Source organism: Thunnus maccoyii, chromosome 3, assembly GCF_910596095.1.
Source record: "Thunnus maccoyii chromosome 3, fThuMac1.1, whole genome shotgun sequence".
NCBI lineage: Eukaryota > Metazoa > Chordata > Actinopteri > Scombriformes > Scombridae > Thunnus > Thunnus maccoyii.
This window is the reverse complement of record NC_056535.1, coordinates 29,683,818-29,704,521: the sequence shown is the minus strand read 5'-3', so window position 1 is coordinate 29,704,521 and position 20,704 is coordinate 29,683,818. Positions and strand designations below refer to the sequence as shown.

General features: G+C 39.5%; 2 protein-coding genes across 3 annotated transcripts in view; one reads left to right on the top strand and one right to left on the bottom strand.

Annotated features, from left to right (window-relative positions):
* Positions 1-551: 551 nt before the first annotated feature.
* LOC121891382 (kelch-like protein 10) lies at positions 552-10,695 on the bottom strand. Of its 2 annotated transcripts, none has more exons than XM_042404112.1 (5): positions 10,484-10,695; positions 5,375-5,864; positions 4,023-4,637; positions 2,528-2,677; positions 552-1,241 (listed from the first exon to the last, which is right to left on the bottom strand). In XM_042404112.1, exons 2-5 carry the CDS (start codon positions 5,789-5,791, stop codon positions 885-887), a joined length of 1,539 nt encoding a protein of 512 aa, XP_042260046.1. In that variant the 5' UTR covers positions 5,792-5,864; positions 10,484-10,695; the 3' UTR covers positions 552-884. The 2 variants fall into 2 exon arrangements, with proteins under 2 accessions (XP_042260046.1, XP_042260045.1); XM_042404111.1 differs by lacking the exon at positions 10,484-10,695 and adding an exon at positions 7,348-7,642 and having other exon boundaries at positions 553-1,241.
* Positions 10,047-20,704, top strand: part of il17rd (interleukin 17 receptor D) — a 34,365-nt gene continuing 23,707 nt past the window's right edge. Inside the window, exon 1 of the mRNA XM_042404107.1 lies at positions 10,047-10,208. Coding sequence (XP_042260041.1) covers positions 10,089-10,208 — 120 coding nt within the window. The 5' untranslated portion in view covers positions 10,047-10,088. The remainder of the gene's footprint in view (positions 10,209-20,704) is intronic.

Here is a 20,704-nt window from a genome sequence, read left to right as displayed (position 1 = left end):
ATGTGTATAAACACCCAAAATGTTCAATAAATAATTAATAAATAAGACAATTTAAAATAATAATATGAACAAATAAAGATTAAATATATACCATAATCTTGAAGTTGTGATATTATTCAATATATTTTTAAAACTCAGCTCACTTGTAAATGTCATTTCATCCTGCTTCTTTACACAATAAAAAAGAGCAATTTTTATTTGATTCCAGCAGTTTTTATCTCATGGTGTTTTTCCAAAGTTTCAGTTTAGTGACATTTTGACACTTACATATTTTATTTGCATTAATTAATGTCTTTTTTAACCCTTTATTTAAAACATCATGCACCTCCAAACTGTAGACTGTCCTAAACTGAAAAATCTTGCTAGTTTATTTATTTATTTATTTATTTATTTATTCAGTCAGTGAACTCACAGGTTACAGCAGGACAAGAGACAGCTATAGAGGCAGGGAAAAAAAGGAATAAATGAAAACAAGTACATTACATAAATATAAATGTGAAACATAAAAGAAATTACACTCAGAAACAACATAGTTTATACAAATTACAATACCTTAGACTGTATAAATGAATTGTGCAAATATATCTGTGAATATATAAGTGCAAAAATAATGAATCAAGTAGTGCAACTGAAAAATCCTTCAGGTGGAGCCAGAGAGTCAAATTAATGTAGACACAGGTAACTATGGTCTATGTATACATTATAATAAGTAAAAGTATAAATAAATATACATTAAAACATATATGAAAATATATATTTATGTACATATAAGGGAATAATAGCAGTGCCTCTTCTTTCAAAGGATGAATAAATTTTTTTTATTTTTTATTTCTTTTAAAATGAAGTTAATGGATGGATGACGTGTGTCAGGACTGAGCTGAGGGTCAGATGGATCCACCTGCAGCTTCCTCCACATTGGTGAGCGTCACAGCATCACGAGGGAACAACTTCTCCACCACAGTGTAGAGTCCATGCAGCACACAGCAGCTCAGGCCGCTGCAGGGCATCTCCATGTTGGAGGCACCGTACCACATGCCGGCCTCCTCATCGTAGCGCTCCACAGAAAACATGGCGGTGGAGCCGTCGTGTCCTCCAACCACAAAGAGCTGGTCCTCCACCACCTCAATGCCAAAGTAGCTACGGGGGGTTGACATAGACGGTATGATGTTCCACCTGTTGGTTCGGGGGTCGTAGGCCTCAGCGCTGCACAGATGGGATGCCCCGGTGAAGGTGCCACCAACCTAGGGGAGAACAGAGAAACATGTCCTGGATCTTGAGAACACACTGAGCAAGTGTTGCACCATATTGTCAAAATTGAAGAGTAAGTAAACCCAAGCTAAAACTCTTAAAGAATAACAAGAAAGCAACAGGAAGAATAAGTCTCAGTGTGTATGGAGGCCCACCGGTATCTCTGACATAATTACAGACTATTTTCATTGTTAATTATAAAAAAAACACCAAATAAGTCAGGCTGTGGCTACAAAGATAGTACTTGTTAGTACAATATATTCATTCGGTTTGGTTGTTGTCAGAAGATTTGTGGATTGTAAAATAACCAAGTTCAAATTTATTCACTCTGACATGCGAATGTGTGCTTCTGACCGCTAGTAAACCCCAAAATGATCGAAACACCAATCAAACTTTACAAAGCAAAATTTCTTCACAAAAGAGTCTGCTGGTAGTTTTAGACAGGAGTTGATGACACAAATACTTCTCTCGTATAAACTTTGTTAACTTGTTTTTTTGTTTGCGGCCCAAGTTTGATAACTGGTAGGTGCTCAGGTAGTAATCAGTCAAACTAGCATGCTACTGGTCACACTGGCCACAGTAGCTCACAAAACAGCTCCAAGAGTGATCAAGCCTCCAGCACCACTTGTTACATGTGGACCACTTTCTGGTCTGACAGGGGCTTTATCCTTAAAAAATGTGTTATGCCATTCAATAATAATCATGTTATAATTAATATGTCTCCTGTTTATAATGTTTATAACATTTCTCATGTTGTGGTTGCTTTAATCTGCAGATGAATTAAAGATTTACTTAACAAACTCACATAAGGATATACTTATACACTTAAACACAACAACAAAACAGAAAACACAATATTTTACAAATATGTTTTCTAAAATGTGTTTTGTGAAGTGTTGTTGTGTTTTCTATTTTTGGTGTCTTTTCTAAAATGTTTTTTGGTTTTGTTGTAGTGTTTTGCACCTCAGGGCCACCGTATAAGCAGGTCTAGAATGACAAAGATGTAAGAACCAAGTCACAAGTTTCTCATTATCAAATCGTGACTTATGTTGAATGTTTAAAGAACTACTGGAGAGTTTCTGATAGCCAAAGGACAGTTTATGACATTAATACCTCTTCCTCATTAAAGAAGTGCTTGATTGCACAGTTCATCAATCAGTCTGTCCTTTGACCACTGGCAGACAGACCTCTTTAAATCATCACTGACCGTCCTCCAGTGACATTCCAGTCACCACTAACATGGTTCAACCAAACCTTCATATTAATGCCACACACTTACCGCATAGATGTGGTCTTTGTAGGCCACCACCCCAAGGCCACTTCGGGAGGTTCTCATATGGCTGATCACGGTCCACTGGTTGGTGTCCGGGCTGTAGCATTCAGCCGAAGAGAGGCTGCGACGCCCATTGAAACCCCCGCAAACGTAGATCTACAGACAAGTTTAGGTATATTTAATATAAATTCCACTACAGATGATTTGTAACATACTTGCTTAAAGTCATTAATGTCACAAAAGACTCTGCATTTGCTTTTTAAAATGCAAGTGCTTTGAGTTTTAAAGTACATTTTAAAATCTAAAAAGTAAATGTGTTGGTATTATCATAGGTGAAAAAAAGGTGAAAAAAAGGTTTGTTGTAGTTTTTTTTTTACAGGTTTTAAAATTAAAAAAAGTAATTCAAAGTTGAAAAGGTTTTTAAAGCCACCGTTTGTATAATTTTTATTTTTATTCTGATGACATAAGTTTTTCTTTGAAGAAAAATAATTGCTACCCACATCTTTGAGTTGTTTAAAAATCTAAATAGGTCTGGTGTTGTGCTAATTAATAATTGTTCCACCTGCTAATCAGACTTCTGTAGGCAGTATGCTACCAGGAAACAGAAAAATTCCCATAAAAATGGCAACAAGTGTATATGAGATTGACAGGTTGTTGTAGACTAGACAAATTTCTTTGATTGGAATGACAAACATTAATTTAATTGCTTAATCAAACCTTTAAAAAGTAGTCCACTGATTTAGCAATGCACTATTATAACATTGTCAGATTGATAAGTTTTTTTTTAAAAAAGGGATCGAAATTGATCCACCAATACCAGAGACATCATCAATTTTATTCCACACATTCTTACTCCTTGTTAAAACCTGGCACCTACATCACTCACCATGCAACTTGACTGTTGACAGTTCAGTTTTAGTGTGTTGTGTTAGCAGCAGTTAATGTAGCCTCAAGCCTTTAGCCTCGAGCAGAGATGAGGAGCAAGCTACAGAGGTCAGGTAACCTCACTTCTTTCTGTCTAACTACACAACCCAAGATATTTTTCACTTTTAAGCCCCACCCAACAATGTGCAACTCTCTCTGGAGCCACAAAAGGCTTTATACAACTTTTTTCACATATGCAGTAGTACTCAAGACTTGCAAACAGTCTTTGATGTGTAAAATTGGTGGAGTTTCTCTTTAACCCTAGAGGGGGAAAATCAGAGTATACTAATATAATAAATTTTTATTAGTAACGTATTAGTCGTGTATGCAACCACAGCTTCTGTGTCAAATTGTCGTGGGGACACATACGTCACTCGCTACTGACAGTGGTTTGGGCAAAATGAAACAAAACAACCCACCTCTCCTAAACAGACATTGGCTGACATAAACATATTGTCAGACTAGATAATGAAGTGAAAACAAAATGTCAATTCAGTCTGATTATCGGGCTAGTTTGGTAGTTAAATTGTCAATATCGCCCTCTCAGACATCTCTGCTTCACACCTTGTCATCTCACCTTGCCATTTAGAGTTGTAGCACTGGCCCCACACCTCTTTGTACGCATGGGTGCCACCATAGTCCACTGGTCAATCTCATGCCTGTAGCACTCAACAGTGTTATAGTAAGCTTGTCCATTGAACCCTCCCAAGGCGTAGATGCAGCCATTCAGCACGGCGACACTGACAAAGCAGCGGCAGAAGTTCATGGGTGCCACCTGGTGCCACGTGTGGGTGATGAGGTCAAACCTTTGCACGGTATTCAAGTGGGCTTCACGACTGCAGCCGCCAATTAGGTATATGAAGCCGTTGAGGACAGCAGCACCGTGGTGAGCACGACAAATCTCCTCAGTGCTCAGCTTGCACCAGCGGTCACCCCGGACATCATAGGCCTGGAGGCTGGTCACTGGAATGCTGCCATCTTTACCTCCAGTGGCCAATAAAATAACAGGAGGCAGGCGTGGTCGGGTCAGTGGGGAACTGTAGTCAAGGTTTGAGGGTCCATTTGCCCTAAAATCCATAAATGCCCTCAATGCATTATCGATGATGGGTATACATTCGATGCTGTCCTTTACCAAAGCGTTGTTGATCACACTATTTTGGAGGTAGTCAGTGGTCATAAAGCATAGCCGCACCTGGACAGATATAACAAGACAGCAGCAGCAATCTCATTAGACTTAGAGATGGTGGGTATTTGGAATTACTGTATTTCAATATACCATTTTGAAGACAAGAAAATATGGAGGTTCAGGACTGACAACATTAAAATAAGTAATTTCAATCAAATTAAGACTATAAGAAGTAGTTCAACACTGTCTTTCCGAGAGTGAGATGAGAAGTTTTATCTTGTTTATAAATCAGATATCACAGTTTGAGGTTTCAGGGGAAGTTATAAGCTGGAACTATTTCTTGACAAACAACAGTGTATCCATCTGCCCAGTACTTTTGTGTAGTGTAGTGCTGGTTGCCAGATTCGGTTGGTGAACACAGGTCTTGGTTTTGGTCTCTGTACAGGAACGATGGTACCAAACATGGCAACCGCACTATGATGACAAGACTTCGGGAAGCTTCACAAAGTAAATGCACCCGACTGTTGTTCAACAAGAAATACTTGCAGCACATAACTCACCGTAAAACCAAAGAGTTTTTTATATTTCTGTTTGTGTACAATGAAACTAAAGTTATTTTTTGCACAGCTACAATAGTTTGCTTGTCAGGAAAACATCACAGGTCACTGAAAATGTTCTAAACTACCAATGCTCTCATTTTCCTGATCTTCAGCAGACCTATTGCACTGTTTCTATAAACATTCAACCCAATACATGCTATGTTTAAGCTGACTACTGCTACAGTTCACTTGTTCTTCAGTTACCTTGGGCAGCAGTACAGAGATGTAACCTCGTCTTTGATCAGGCAGGTGGTTAATCCAGCGGAGGATGGCCTCAAACACTGTGTTTTCTCTTCTCACATTGAGACAATCGTTCTTGATGATAGTGGCCAGCTCTTGCACAGAGAGCTCCAGGAGCTCCTGTGAGTCATGAACTATCTCCTGAAAGTGGTCAAGGATATAGAGGAAGACCTTGTGCCTCAGGTCAGGACAATGGTAGAAGTCCACCAGCCTCCATATACCGATGCAATTCTTCAGGCACAGCTGATCCTCCAGGAAGAAGCAACAGGCCTGAACAATCCCCAGGACCAAGAACTGGTCTGCAGCTGCCAGAACCTCCACCACATTGTCCTTTGTCACAGCAACAGAGTGGGTGTATGCGTAACTGATGATGAGGTTCATGATCTCAGGCAACACTCCAGGGATAACGTAGACCTGCCTTTCTGAGGTTGCCCAAGAACCGGTGAAGAGAGTGCTGTGGGATCAGGATTTAGAAGACATCAAGGTTTTGTAACACTGACATAACATCTGGGCTTTTTGGACCGAACAGTCACAGGAAATCTAGGCATGTACTTCATTCATCAACGACTGAATTAGCTTGAATTGATTATTAATGATTTGACACAAGCCAGAATTTTTCAGTTCATCAAAGCTGGTTTAAAATGTACCTGGAGCTGTTGTCATAGCAACAAATCCTTAAACCTAAACCTCTGCAGGTTTTTTCACAGCCAGATCATGACAGAGACCTTTCAAATCCATTAAACCAATAACAAAATGTTAATTATTATAATGATTATACAATTACACATGCTGTAACAGAAGATTTTATTCACACTGAAGCTGAATCCTAATGTTTTTTTTCTGTGGCCACCACATCTGATTGGCAGATTGAAGTGAAATTTGCTGAGACCATTCATCCGTCCAAGAGGATGATAATCTCAATTGATTTTAATGACCTCATGGCCTTTTCTCCAACATCACCGAACTTAACATTGTGAGCCCCTCCACTGGCAAGACTGGTAGGTGAGCAAATATGATAAAGTAACTGCTTTTTTGGAGGGTTTGACATGCATTAGTCAAAAGACAACAGTTACCCATGGCCAGGCTCCCCCAAGGGGTTGCAAATCTAAGGAGTGCCAAGAAAATGATCAGATTAGCAAAAACAAACAAAAAACCCAAACATTTTTGCCACACAAATATCACAAAATACTTCAACACTTTCAGATAATTATTAATTTTTGCTTTTTTCTTGTTAATTATGAGTTACCATACCTCTACATAGCTCTAAATATTCTTTAAATAAATTAGGAGGACAAAAAGCACAGTTTGTTTGATCTGGTCACAACCCATCAGAATATGCAACCAGTGATGAAGGATCACAAGTAGATAATGCTCAAGTGGTGAGAAGCCAAAAACGTTGGAAACTGCTGTTCTAATTCTCATTTGGTGTTTTGATGATGGTGGTGGAGAGCGCTGTTTAACACGTCAGTCCAAAATCTCCCTCAGGTGTTCAGTTGGGTTGAGATCTGGTGACTGTGAAGGCCATAGTATATGATTCACATCATTTTCATACTCATCAAACCATTCAGTGACCCCTCACGCCCTGTGAATTGGGGCATTGTCATCCTGGAAGAGACCACTCCCATCAGGATAAAAATGTCTCATCATAGGATAAAGATGATGACTCAGAACAACTTTGTATTGATTTGCAGTGACCCTTCCCTCTAAGGGGACAAGTGGACCCAAACCATGCCACCAAATGCCCCCCAAAGCATAACAGAGCCACCAGAACCCCTCACTGCAGGGGTCAAGCATTCAGGCAAAATTATGGAGTAAGACTATGTTTTGTTAGTTTTCAGACGCAGTTCATACATGAAGTTCATAGTTTTAAAATTTCTGTATCTGGCTTTATCTGCTTGTTTAACATTAGAGTCTTTATTATCAGATGACCTACTCACCGAAAGTACGTGCTGCAGCTACAGAGAATGACCTTGTGAGCGTTAAATTCAACGTCACCCACTTTGATCACCACATCACACAGTTTGTCCTCCAGCCGCAGTTCATTTAAGACTACAGATGTCATGTGCCTCATCCTTTTTTCCATTTCACTTCTGTGAGAATGTAATGTGACAGAAGCTTCTCCTTGATCACTCATTTTTGATGTGTTTGTCAATATGTTAACAGTCTACTGTGTAGATATGTAGAGACTATTTCAGATGTGTAGTTTTCCAGACTCAGTGCTCTCAGTCTGACCAGAGTCCAGAATGTTTATTATGACATCACAGACTCTGAAACTGATGGAACTGTTACCCAAGTACAAATAATTGTACAAAAATAACAGGTTTTATCTTCTTTTTTGTAACTGAGTACATTTAATCAAGTACTATACAAAAGTACAATTTTAAGGTACTTGTTCTTGTTTTGAGTATTTCCATTTTATGCTACTTTATACTTCCACTCTCGGAAACAAGTTATGAACACAACACATATGTTGCTATGTTTTTGTTTGTGTAAATGTGTCCTGTTATCCTGCACAGAGACATCATCATGCACTGCATGAGAAGAGTTGACAAACTAACTTTTGTTGCTGACTTTTGCCACAAGAGGGTGTGTAGCACTTGGCTTGAGCCCCTGTCAGGATTATACAGTAGGTACTGGTCTAAAACCATTAAAACCAGTTCTAATGCAAACCAGTAAGTGATGTCATACCTTGTTGTACTTGCACAAGTGTCACTTTTTAAACATTATGCTGCTATTACAGCTGTTTTCTGGTACTGCTTTTATTCATTTGTTTTAATTTAACCACATTAGGAGAAGCCATGCAAAATGTCATTGTACATGAGTATAATGACAATAAAGATCATTCTACATTCTTCATTTTCTACATTTGTTACATCTATCTTTATATACAGCCTATATTAAAACACACTGAAGTGTAGTCCTGAGACAAAAGGATACACAGAAATGATTGACAATAATGTTGTTTGTCTGACAATCGCCACAGATACACAATGAATATCTGAAAGAACAATAAATCAAACAAATCCTCACATATTAGAAGCTGGAATGGAGAAAAACAGTTTGTTGCTCTTGTTTGATAAATGACTGAAATGAGGCAGATTATTATTGATTATCAAAAATGTTGTCTGTTGATTTTTTCTTTTGACTACTTGATTAATTGGTTTCAGGACTCTTTGGAAGTATCAACAACAGCCTTGGGCAGGATGATGTGACCTAAAATTTATATCACAATATCAGATTAACTGTTTGTTTGTTTATTTCGATCACAGCAGCTCTTTGTTTTTCAATACACAAGCTCATGTATTTATTTTTCTATGTTGGTTTGCTTCTTTGTCTTGTTTAATTACCAGTTTATGAAGTGAACAACTACTATATTTCACTTGGAAATAAAATGGAGTAGGTTACAAATATAGAGTGGCATTAAAATTGAAATGGGCTGTTCAAGTATCTAAATATTGTACAGTAGTAACCTGAATAAATGTACTTGGGGATTTTTATACTAAAACTTGTGATCCCACTTTGTAAACTCTGTGTTGGGAAGTAACTAAGTACATTTACTAAAGCACTGTACTTAAATGAAACTTTGAGGTACTTGTACTTTTCTTGAGTATTTCGATTTGATGCTACTTAATACTTCCACTCCACTACACTTCAGAGGAAAATATTGTACTTTCTACTTCACTACATTTATTTGACAGCTTTAGTTACTTTTCAGATGAAGATTTAACACAATGGATAATATAACAAGCTTTTACAATACAACACATTGTTAAAGATGAAACCAGTGGTTTCCAATCTTTTTGTCTTTTGACGTCTTACAAAAAGCAGTGTGTTGTCAGGGTCACATTTCAGATGTCTATGAGTTGTTAACAGCTGCACCAAATAGTGATTTTTCCATCTAAACTTCTCACATGGCTTCATTTCAATAAATGTTCAAATGATCCAACATTTCACTAAAAAACAAAGATTTGAGAGAAAGTCCAAAAACTGGAAACACATTTGTGTATCAGAACTTTGTTTTTTCTTCTTTCCTCTCCCATTAGGTAAACGTCTCACATGACCCTCAGATTTACCTGGAGACCTTTTGGAGGGGCCCAACCCCTAGGTTGGGAACCACTGGACTTAACTAGCTAACTGTATATAAAGTAGTTCAAACTAGCTCCACCTCCAGCAGCTATAACAGTAACATGCTGCTTACACACTGATGCTTCAGTATTAATAATCTAATGATGTCATATATAATAATATATCAGTCAGAGGGACGAAACCACTACTTTTACTGCAATACTTTAACTACATCAAGCTGCTACTTATGTACTTTTACTTGTAATAGAGTAGGCTATATTTACATTGCTGTATTGGTACTTTTACCTAACTAAAGGATCCAAATACTTCTTCCACCACTGTCACTGATTTATTAAGTCAAAAAGTTTGAAGCTCTATCTCACAATTTTGACTTATGACTTACTATTCCATACATTTTCATTTTTAAAATAATTTGGGTTTTTTTTTTTACTTTCTCGCGGATATGAGCTTCCATACAGGTCTGAACCCAAAACACACACACACACACACACACACACACACACACACACACACACACACACACACACACACACACACACGCAGGTCTCCTCTCTCTCTCTCTCCCTCAGAGCTGTTCAGACTTGAGGGAGGAATGGCGGCCCCTCGCAGTTTCTTCACCTCTCTCTCCGGTTTATTTCTGATTTTTTATGTTTCTTGTGGATCTACGACTTCAGGCAACAAAAGAGCAAACCAGGAGCGATGCGGTTTCAAGGTAAAAAAGACAAAACTCTACTCTCATCGTGTTATTTTAACGATATTCAGTGAAAGCTGCTGCTGCGTCGTCTCAAGTCTCCCAAAAAAAGTTAACGTTTTCGGTAAACGGTTTCTTTCTGTTTTCTGTCACCTCTGATGTCGATGCACAGTCAGTTTGTCTTACTATGCTAATACATGAAATAAACTTAAGTTTGAAGATGTAATTTTGTTAAAATGATCTTTCGTCTGTGGTGTTTTAAACTCAGGTTGCGTCAGTCACGTTACCTTTCTTACCTGTCTGACTGTCCGCTGAGCTGTTAGCTCCGGTTCGGCCCGTTTCTACGTGAAAACCGAATCCCGGTTCAAAAAGTGACAATTTAAAGATTTACTTCGCTTAATTGCAAATCTGCAAACCTCAGAAAAGATGCATACAATGTTTTCTGAATAAGCCTGGTGTCCTGCTCAATTCGGCACACATGCAAGTTGCCATAAAGGACGACAACCAGTAAAATCTCAACTTGTATAACTGGTTGCCACTATTATCTGTTTCCAAAAACGACGCTGTTAACGGTTAAATTATTGGAAAAAAACAGACGGACTATGGTGAAAGTTTATGGAAAATACGTGAATGGAAATGTGACTCTTAAAGCTCGTGTTTATGGTATTTTTACATCTTGGTATCGATACTTTTACTTAAGTAAAGGATCTGGGTACTTTTTTTTAGAATAAGTACTCGGATCCGTAAAATACTTACATATTACATGTAAAAATCCTGCATTTAAAATCCAACTTAAGTAAAATTATACAAGTATTACCTGCCAAATTTACTTTAAGAACTGAAGTAAGAGTACTAATTTTGCAAGAACTTAAGTTCTTAAAGTAGGTTTTTAAATGCAGGACTTTTACTTGTAATGAAGTATTATTACATTGTGGTATTGATACTTTTACTTAAGTAAAGGATTCGAGTACTTCTTCCAACACTGCTGGTCACAGAATCTGATGGGTCACCAAATACAGTGTAACACCGGCTTCAGAAACATACATTTTGAGATACCAACTTGTTAAAAGTGTAAGAAATTGTAAGACATATATTTAATTGATTCCATGCAATGAAACCAAATGTCCATAAAGTCAGACATTGTCCCGTCTGTGGACAGGTACTGTAGGTGGATCGGTGAGTGTCGTTCTCCGCTTTCAACTAAACTCCTTTAAAGAAAATAGTAATTAGAAGTTTCTTCCCTTTTGTAGCAAGTCTAAATATGTATCTGGTATATAATATATGTATATAATCCACTAAAGAGCACTTAAAAAAAGCTCAACAATCATCCCAATGCCAACAGCCAAGGTGGAGGGCATATTTTTGCAGCCCAAACAAAAGCAGAAAGGTTAAAAGCACAAAGGTTAAAGCAGAAATAATGAAGAAAAAAGCTTCTACTTGGTGCTGAATTACACAATTTGTAGAAGGATAAAACACAAAGCTTCCACTTCTTTCAACTGAGTTATGTGGTTTGGGTGTATTGCAGGTAGTGAAGCTGATTTCCTGCCTTTTGTGTGTTCTGTAAAAAAAAAAAAAAGAAAACATTTGATGTGGAAAACTGGACCCACCGCCTCCACACTGCTGGTCTGCTTTTTCACTTCAACATCAGCTTTGCTTCTGGATCTGAATGAACCACTATTTAGTCTGCACCATCATGGTTCAATGTGGATTTTAGCGTTAAAAAGAAAACTTTTCTGCTGGCAAATGATCTTCAGATACCTCACAGCTTTAGCACGATTACACGTTGTTCTTTACTCTTTTACTCTCGTGCAAACAATCGTTTCCTTCGGAGCTGTTTACATTTTTTTTCCTGAATGATAAAGAACAGTTATTGATCTTTTCTATAGGTTTTCCTGCTGTTTTATGTCAATCACCGTTTCCTGAAGTCCAAGATGCATCCTTAAATGTTTTGTCCCGACCAATTTACTATATTAGATGACTAAAGAAACCAGAAAATACTCACATTTGAGAAGCTGGAACATTTTTTGGGCATTTTTTCTTAAAAAAAGTTACTCAAAACAGTTAATTGATTATTAAAATAGTTGTTGATTAATCTTCTGTCGATCGACTAATCGATTAGTTGACCAGTCGTTGCAGCTCTAGTTCCAAACTCCACTTGTCATTGAGAAAAGTGGAGTTGATGTTGCTGCCAGTAGCTGCTTAGGGTTACAGGTTGCCATAGTAACCATGCCGTACTCCCATAGTTACTATATTAACTAGTTTTTATTAGTTTTCCGTTATGCTCAGGTGAGGTCACCTGTGTGTAAGTGTTCGTAAAAATTAAGCAGTGTGAAAGACGTGTGTGTGTGTGTGTGTGTGTGTGTGTGTGTGTGATGTGTCTGAAAGGTGTGTGAGGTGATCTGTTTTTCATTCTTCTTGTGTGGACAGTAGAACTATCTGATCGTCTGTGTGTGTGTGTGTGTGTGTGTGTGTGCGTGTGCATGCTCTACAGGTTTTAATTTTCCTGTGTTGATAGATGACTCCTACCTGCCTTTGATGCCCCGTATGCGTGTGTGTGTGTGTCTGTGTGTGTGTGTGTGTGTCTGTGTGTGCGTATTATCCTGGTTTCCTCTCTCTGGCTTTGAAGTGTTTTCTACAGGAAGCTTCACACTGTTTACTCTGCTGAAACATTCCTTCCTGCAATACCCCCCCACCCCACCCCGCCGCCACCTCCCCCCAACACACACACACACACACACACACACATACACACACACACACACACACCTCCCCCTCCCTCTCCCTGCTTCCCCTTTTCTTTTCAGAAACGCACACATCAAAGCTGCAGGATGGGGGTGTGAGGACCTGCTATTCTACAGGTGTGAAGTTGACAGAGCTCTGTGTGTGTGTGTGCGCCGCTCTGCTAGTTTAACATGTTGGCATCGTGTTTAAAAAGTGTATTTAGACAGAGATGAATAATTGGTTGATTAATTGATTAGTTTACCCCCCAGAAATTAATCGTCAACTATTTTAAAAGCCAAACACGCTCTAGGATTTCCTGCTTTCATGTGTCTCATTTGCTTAATTGAGAAGATAATTAGTAGATTAATTGAGAATTAAAACAATAATAAGTAGTTGCAGCCCTGATTTAGACATTTTTCAATACTAATGCACGTGTGTCTCTTTCTGCACAACACCAATATTCTACTTTTTCTTTGAGTGCTGTGACTTCTTTCTCTGACACTAAAAAGTTTTTTTTTAACATTTGTAAGAAATTAAACTTTCAGTCTTGTAGATTTCAGTCTCAGTTAAAGGTCGGCTGTGTTCAGACGGGACATTAACGTCGCTCCTCATCCGTTTCAGTGCGTCTGCACAGCGGTGACGCCGTCATCACAAATACTCACCATCATCTGCCAAGAAATTTGAACCCGGCTTCACTTTTGCCAAAAGGCCACAAGCAGCGTCATCCGGACACAGCGTACATGAATTACTGTAACGTGAACGCTGCATTTTTTTTGTTTTTTTTTTATTGTTTCCTGTTGTTTGTTGCTATAGAAGATAAAATAATGTCTAATTTTAAACAGGTTTAAAATCCTTCCTCTGTATTATAAACAGCTGTGCAGTGTTTTGGCGTCTGATAAACCTCAAACTTTTTTTTTTTTTAGATCTGTAACTCAAACCGTCCTTCCTGGATCATATGTCGTTGTTTCACCCATACGTGAAACAACACGGCCGTAAAAACGTATCCCTTTGTGTTTATGAATGCAGGGCTGTTTTTGGTCTTCACATCCCACCACAGTAGGATGAAACTAAGCGTCCTGACTCTTTGTGCCACACATGTTCACATATAAAGATCCTTTTAACAACCCGTTTAAGTGTTTAAACGATCGAATAATCAGGTTTCTGCAGCAGAAATATGTCGGCTGAGAAAGGAAATCGAGTTTCTCTTTACTTGAGGTTTTCAGAAATCAGGTTCCTGCAGAAAGTCAGAAATGATCAGATGATTTAAGTCTCTCACACATCTGCTGAAGTCATCACATCTGTCTCAGCGGAGGAAGGAAATCATTCAGCTTCCTCTTCTCTCTGTCCCGCTCTGGATTCTTCATCCTTCTTTTTCTCTCACCCACTCCCATCATTTAAAAGCAGGTTCCCCCCCCCCCCCCCACCCCTCTCCTCCACCCCTCCACCCCCCTCCTCTGTAACCATGTCATGTATCCCATCATCCTCCAGGGCTTCAGTGTGTTTTTGGCATCAGAGAGCCTCAGAGGGCGTCACGGCTGGGTGGGCGCCCGATGTGAAACACGTGTGTTTTTCTGGTTTTTCTGGCGACTGAATCAGGCAGAAGGTGAAGAATCGATGCTGCAGTTCCACCTCTTACATAAAACATCTCGGGCCGTTTTCACATATGAACTCCGGGCGTATGTACGGACGTCGAACGGGGTCGCCGCCCTTTCGCACACACATGTAGCTACACAACAGGTCCGTGTCAGACTTGTTCTCACTTATTGGAGATACTCTGTTTGGTTTAGGTGAGGCGTGGCGTCTGGATAGAGCGCGCAGGAGACAGGACGTGACGCAAAAAAGTACGCTGCGGTTGCCGTTTTTTTAAGCTTTTCACCAAAAAATAAAACGGCTTTAATTTTACAAGAAATCACAGGAAGACACGTCTGCCAGTAGCGCAAAACAATGCAGCTTATCCGACGTCAGCCGCACGATAGAAACCTCATCGTTCACTGTGAATTCTCCGGTGAATCCACCGCTGTATTCACACATGAGCTCGATCAGACATTACACGGACTTTGCACTATGGAGCTGGCAGGGTAAAGTCCGTTTAATGTGCGCTTCAACCGATTCGGACGTTTGCATTCTGGCGTACGGCTCCTCTGGGTAACGTCCGGAGAGCTTCAGGGTTGCAGTGCATGTGTGTGAAAGTGTGGCTTCAAGGAAATATTTCTTCACTGTGTCATTCTGGGATTTTTAGAGGAGAAATGAGTTACAAATGTGACTTTAGTGCTGTTCTTTCATGAAGTAACGACACAGACATTAAATAAGGTTTTAGGCTCAAAGTCGTTACTGAAACTCGAATGAAAATGTATCAGGAAGAGGAGATCTAGTGGAGTCTTTATGTTTTTGGCCCACATTTGTTGCTTCAAAGAATACTTCACCACACATTTACCTTTTTAAATATAAAAAAAAAACCCCTCTGCAGCTCAGCCAGGTTGGATCCGCTGCAGTCACAACAGATTCATATCACACAGTCTCTCTCTCGTATCCCCACAAGCCTGAAACTTTCTTGATGCGTTCGGGTCCGACTGGGAAATTCTTTTCTCACGTCGTGCACGATGAAGTGGTTTTATTTTGCAGAGAAATGTACTGGTAGCTCATTAAAGTTCTGACTTATTGAATCAGGAAAAAAAACAAAACAAAACTGTGCATAAATCATGAGGGGATCAAAGAGGTGCGATTGGCTCGTTGCTTTGTTGGAGCTCCCATATGTCAGAGTGCATTTGCATAAAGTAGAATCTTTTTTTGAGCCTTTGAGCAGCACCAGCATGTTTTTTTTTTGCCAAATTTAGACTATTGTATTAAAACAAACATCTCGTCTGCTTGTGTGAAGACGACATTTAACATTTGAGAACTTTGGCTTCTTTTGTTCAGTGAGGAAAAAAGAGGTTTTTGTTGAAAACCGTGTTCACTTTTTAAGGTTAAGTCTAGAAAAAAAAAAGTAGAGCTGCAAAGATCACAGGTCACATGACTCCGTTTCCCAGATTAAAGCCTCAACACACTACACATGTACAGTGTTGTTTAGTCCCGGACGTCAGTTTCTGTCCTTTTCAAAGGAAGTCGGGGTTTCCCCCCCCCCCGTCCCTTCTCCGCAACGAGTCTTTTTTTTTAAAGGACAAACCGTCACAGCGGGAGACGAGTAGCTCCTCCTGGGTGAGGAGGAGGAGTTGTGATGAAGAAGAGGGGTGGGGGGTCATTGAGGAGCAGTCATGCAGGATGAGGAAGCTGCAGGTTTTGTTCATGCGGTGGGAAATCTCTGGTTGGCTGCTCCCGGACACACACACACACACACACACACACACACACACACATGCAGACGCACACACTGAGTTTGCATTGTTGCACCTCACTTTTGTTTCCAGCTTTTTCTTTTCTGGTTTCCTCTGGAGTTGCTTTATTTTCCTGTTCAGCAGCAGATCAATAGACCAGTCAAATCAAATAGATCACATCTGGTCACCTGAGACACTAATGAGAGACACAAACAAGACAGGAAACACAACACAACACAGCACTCTTATACTAATATTCATCATCAACAGATTTTTTTACTTCCATTGATGAACAGTAATCAGTGATCACTGATATGAAGGCAGTTGAGGACAGACTGGCAGGTGTTTGATTTAATAGAATATGAAAATATTATTATGTGTGAAAAAAATGTTCTCACCAGATGTTACAGAACAGTTTTATATTATTTCTAACGTTTTATGTAGGTATAGTGAGGTAGTTTACTTCTCTGTTGATTGACTAATCGTTGCAGCTCTATAGTCTAATCGCCAAATATTTTAATAATTGTTTGAATAATTTTTTAAGCAAACATACCAAACATTTGTTGGCTGCAGCTTCTTAAATATCTGCATATGAGGCTTAATGATAAACTTAATATTTTTGGATTTTGGACAGACAAAGCAAGACATTTGAAGATGTCACCATGAGATCTATGAACATTTTTTATCATTTTATAGACAAAACAACTAATCGATTGATCAAGGAAATCATCGTCAGATTAATCGCTAATTAAAATAATAGTTATTTTCAGCCGTGATACATTGAACACTATCACACACTTGTTATGCATTCACATAATGCTCAGAGAGGTCAACTGTGTTTATGGCTGCTTGTCATACAGCACTGTGCAAACGTTTTAGGCACTTGAAGTAATGTCATGCTGACATTTTTAAAGCAACTTTTAGTGCCTAAACGTTTGCACAGTGCTGCATGTTGATGGATCGTTTGATATTGTTATGTAAAGTGAAGGTAACTTTCTCTGATGGTTGTATTCTTACAGGTTTTGCACCCACCTTCCGCTGAAGGAGCATCTTCCAACATTTAAGGATCGTTTTTCTATTTATAGTCATATTCCAGTAAGCTGGAATATCAAATTGTAAATATTTGGTGTAGATACTGGAAATCTCATATCCTGTGTTAGACTGATGTGTTTTCAGGCTCACATGCTGAACAGCTCCTCTCTGTGTCCGCTGTAGATCTAACAGTGTCTGGTTTTTCCATCAGCGTGCACCTCCGATGATTTATAGATCTGCTTGATACATAAGGAGGAAGCCTACCTCTCTACACATTTTCCATCCTCGCTGAAACTCCAAAACAATAAAAAAAACTACCAGTACTCTGAGGTAACTGCGAAGCCGAGCTCGAGCGCCACCACCTGGTGACCTGCCCCGTTTACTCAGTTTGGTCTCAGGCTGGTTGAAGCTCCGTTGTGTGTCTGTGAGCGCTTGTTTTATGCGTCAGCACAGCCCAACACACATACTTATATAACTGAATCTGATCAGCCGAGGATGACGTTTTTAAAAAGATAGTCAGTGTTGACTAGATCTCTTCTGCCCTAACAAGACATAAATGAATTAGAGACCTGATCTAACATAGACCTGAGGATCATTAGACCTGATCCTGAATGTGGTGGACCAGAACAACCCCAAACAGAGACAGAAAACCAACACTGGTTTTCAGACGCGGCAATAAATGTGATTTTTTTTTTTTTTCCTCCTTTGACGATGACGCACCACCTGATCAGAGCTGGTCCAGAGAGTCCAGGAGGATCCACTCGAACATAAGACTTGATACACTAAGACAGCAATACAGTTGGACCCTACCAGACCTGACTCTGACCTGGTCTGGGTTTGGTTTCAGCATCCGAGTGGACCTCTGTTGACCTCAGATGTAGACGTGGTGTTGGATAAGCTAGTTAAACTCCCATGCAGTCACACACGTAGTTAGTCCAGCGCAGTCATTTTCATCCCATGTGGAAGTGTTTGGAGGTGTGTGTGTGTGTGTGTGTGTGTGTGTGTGTGTGTGTGTGTGTGTGTGTGTGTGTGTGTGTGTGTGTGTGTGTGTGTGTGTGTGTGAGACAGGAAGACATTAAGAGGAACAGGGCTGAGTTTTTTAGCCTTGAGGCTGAACAAGACCCTCATCAGCTTCACACAAACACGCACACAGTGTCAGTGTCAGGCTCTTTGTGACTGTTGAACTCAATGTTCTCAAGTCTTTTGAAGAATGAAAATGAGGTTCAGGCTGTTTGCCAATTTTGTTAAGCAACTGACTTTTAGAAAGTGGTTGATCTGCACGTCCTCATGAAACAGAACATGCAGGAGGTTCGGCGACTGACTGTTGTAACTAACAGCTAACGTGCTAACATATTAGTGCAACAAGTGCTTCAAATTAAACAACAAATGCACTCAAGATACAAGCGTTTTCTGATCTGACACCCCTGTCAGCTGTTTTCGGCAGGACGACATCTTTTGTCTCGGCTTTCCAGAACCGTTACAAATCACTGCTGACAAATAAATATGTTTTATGATGTGAGAACACTTTATGGTGAAGGTCTGGTTGGGTTTAGGCACAAAAACTGCTTGGTTAAGTTAGGGAAAAGATGGCTTTTGTCACCATGGTTACAATAATAATCACATGGTTAAGGTAAGGGGACGAAAAAAGTGCTGAGTCATGGTTGTTAATGGGAAACAAACCATTCCTCTCATGTTAAAGAAGGATGGTTTGTTGATATCCATCCACCCAGACCTCCTCCCTACACGCTATATATTAATATCTCTTGATTTTCATCATTATCACAGGTGATAGACGGCTTCTGTCTCTACTAGCGCTAGCCGGTAACAGCAGCCCGCTAAGCGAACAATAAAGGTTTTCTTCAGGAGACATATTTGTACCATGATCTCCTGTCTGAAGACCGATGCTGCATCTCCTTTATGAGCAGACTTTATAAAACTGGATGGAAGTCTGAACATTTGGTGCTGAGCTGATTTTTTTTTTGAACCGCAAGCAGCAAAGACATCTGGGACTCCTGGCCGAGGTTGTTGAAAAAGGTTCTGATACAGAGCAACAGGAAATTAATAGGCAACAATTTTGACAGTCAATTACTCATTTGTCATTTTTTTCTTGCAAAAAATACCAAATATTCTTCGGTGGGTCGCAGCCTCTCGAACGTGACAGTTTGCAGTTTTTCTTTCTACTTTCTTTCTCTCTTCACCAGTGGATCCAGAAAATAATCGTTAGTTGCAGCTCTTCTAAAGTATCTGCAATGATTAGACAATCGACAGAAAATGAATTGGCATCTACTATGATAATTGATTAATTATGAATTAAAGACGAAGATAGTGTTGGTCCGTTGGGTGGACAAAGCAAGACATCTGATGACATTTTTCACTATTTTCTGATGTTCAAACGATCGATCGAGACAATGATCGGGAGATTTATCTAAAACGATCGTCGGTTGCTGCTCTACTTTGTCTGGATAATATACAGTCTGAAATTGGAAACATTATCCAACCAGAACGTTTCTATCAGTTCGTACCGTGTGTGTGCTGATTAAAGGTCAGCTGCGAGCGAGTCTTGTGTTCTCGGTCTCACATCTGGAACTGGTCTGGTCGCCCCAAACAAAACGAAGGAGAGGAGAAGTCTGCTACGTGAACCCTGAAAGCTGTAATTGAAGGAGTTCCTGTTTAATCAGATTTCTCCTTCTCTTCTTTCCTCTTTCTTTCTTTCTTTCCTTCCTTCCTTCCTTCCTTCCCTGCAGGTCTGGTGATTACTTCTACCCCGTCATCCTTCTCTTCTCTCCTTTCCTTCGTTCCTCATATCTTTTCCAGCCTCCCTCTTTCCTTCCCTGCAGCTCTGTGATTAATTGCCGTTGATGTTCATCTAACTGAGCCTGCAATTAGCTGTCTGATTACTACAGGAACTGATTGTGTACGTGTGTGTGTGTGTGTGTGTGTGTGTGTGTGTGTGTGTTTTGGGGGATTCCCAGGGGGAAATTCTGCTCTCTTCAGGGTTTGAACTTTTGTGTTTCCCTGTGTTTATAGATTTGTAGTTCACTTCTGTTCTCAGCACGTAGTCCAACCTCCTAAACGTTGTCTGCTTTTTTTTTTTTTTCATTACTAGCAATTAAAGGATAGGTTCACATTTTTTCAAGTCTGTCTTAAAACAACAGTCAGGAGCCCAAATAAACATTGAAACATGTTTTTTCTTGCTGTAATCATTCCTCCTGTTCATACTGACCATTAGAAGATCTCTTTATAATACAATTACAATGTAAGTGATGGTGGCCAAAAATCCACAGTCCTCCGTCTGTGCAAAAATGTATTTAAAAGCTTCAGTCATCCAAATGAGTCAAATCAAGTAGATATCTTTCAATGTTACAGTCTTTTTAGTGCCAAAGTTCCTCTTTATGTTACTATACTTCAACTGCAGCTCAACAGGGAAACACAAAGAGGGAATTTGATGCTAAA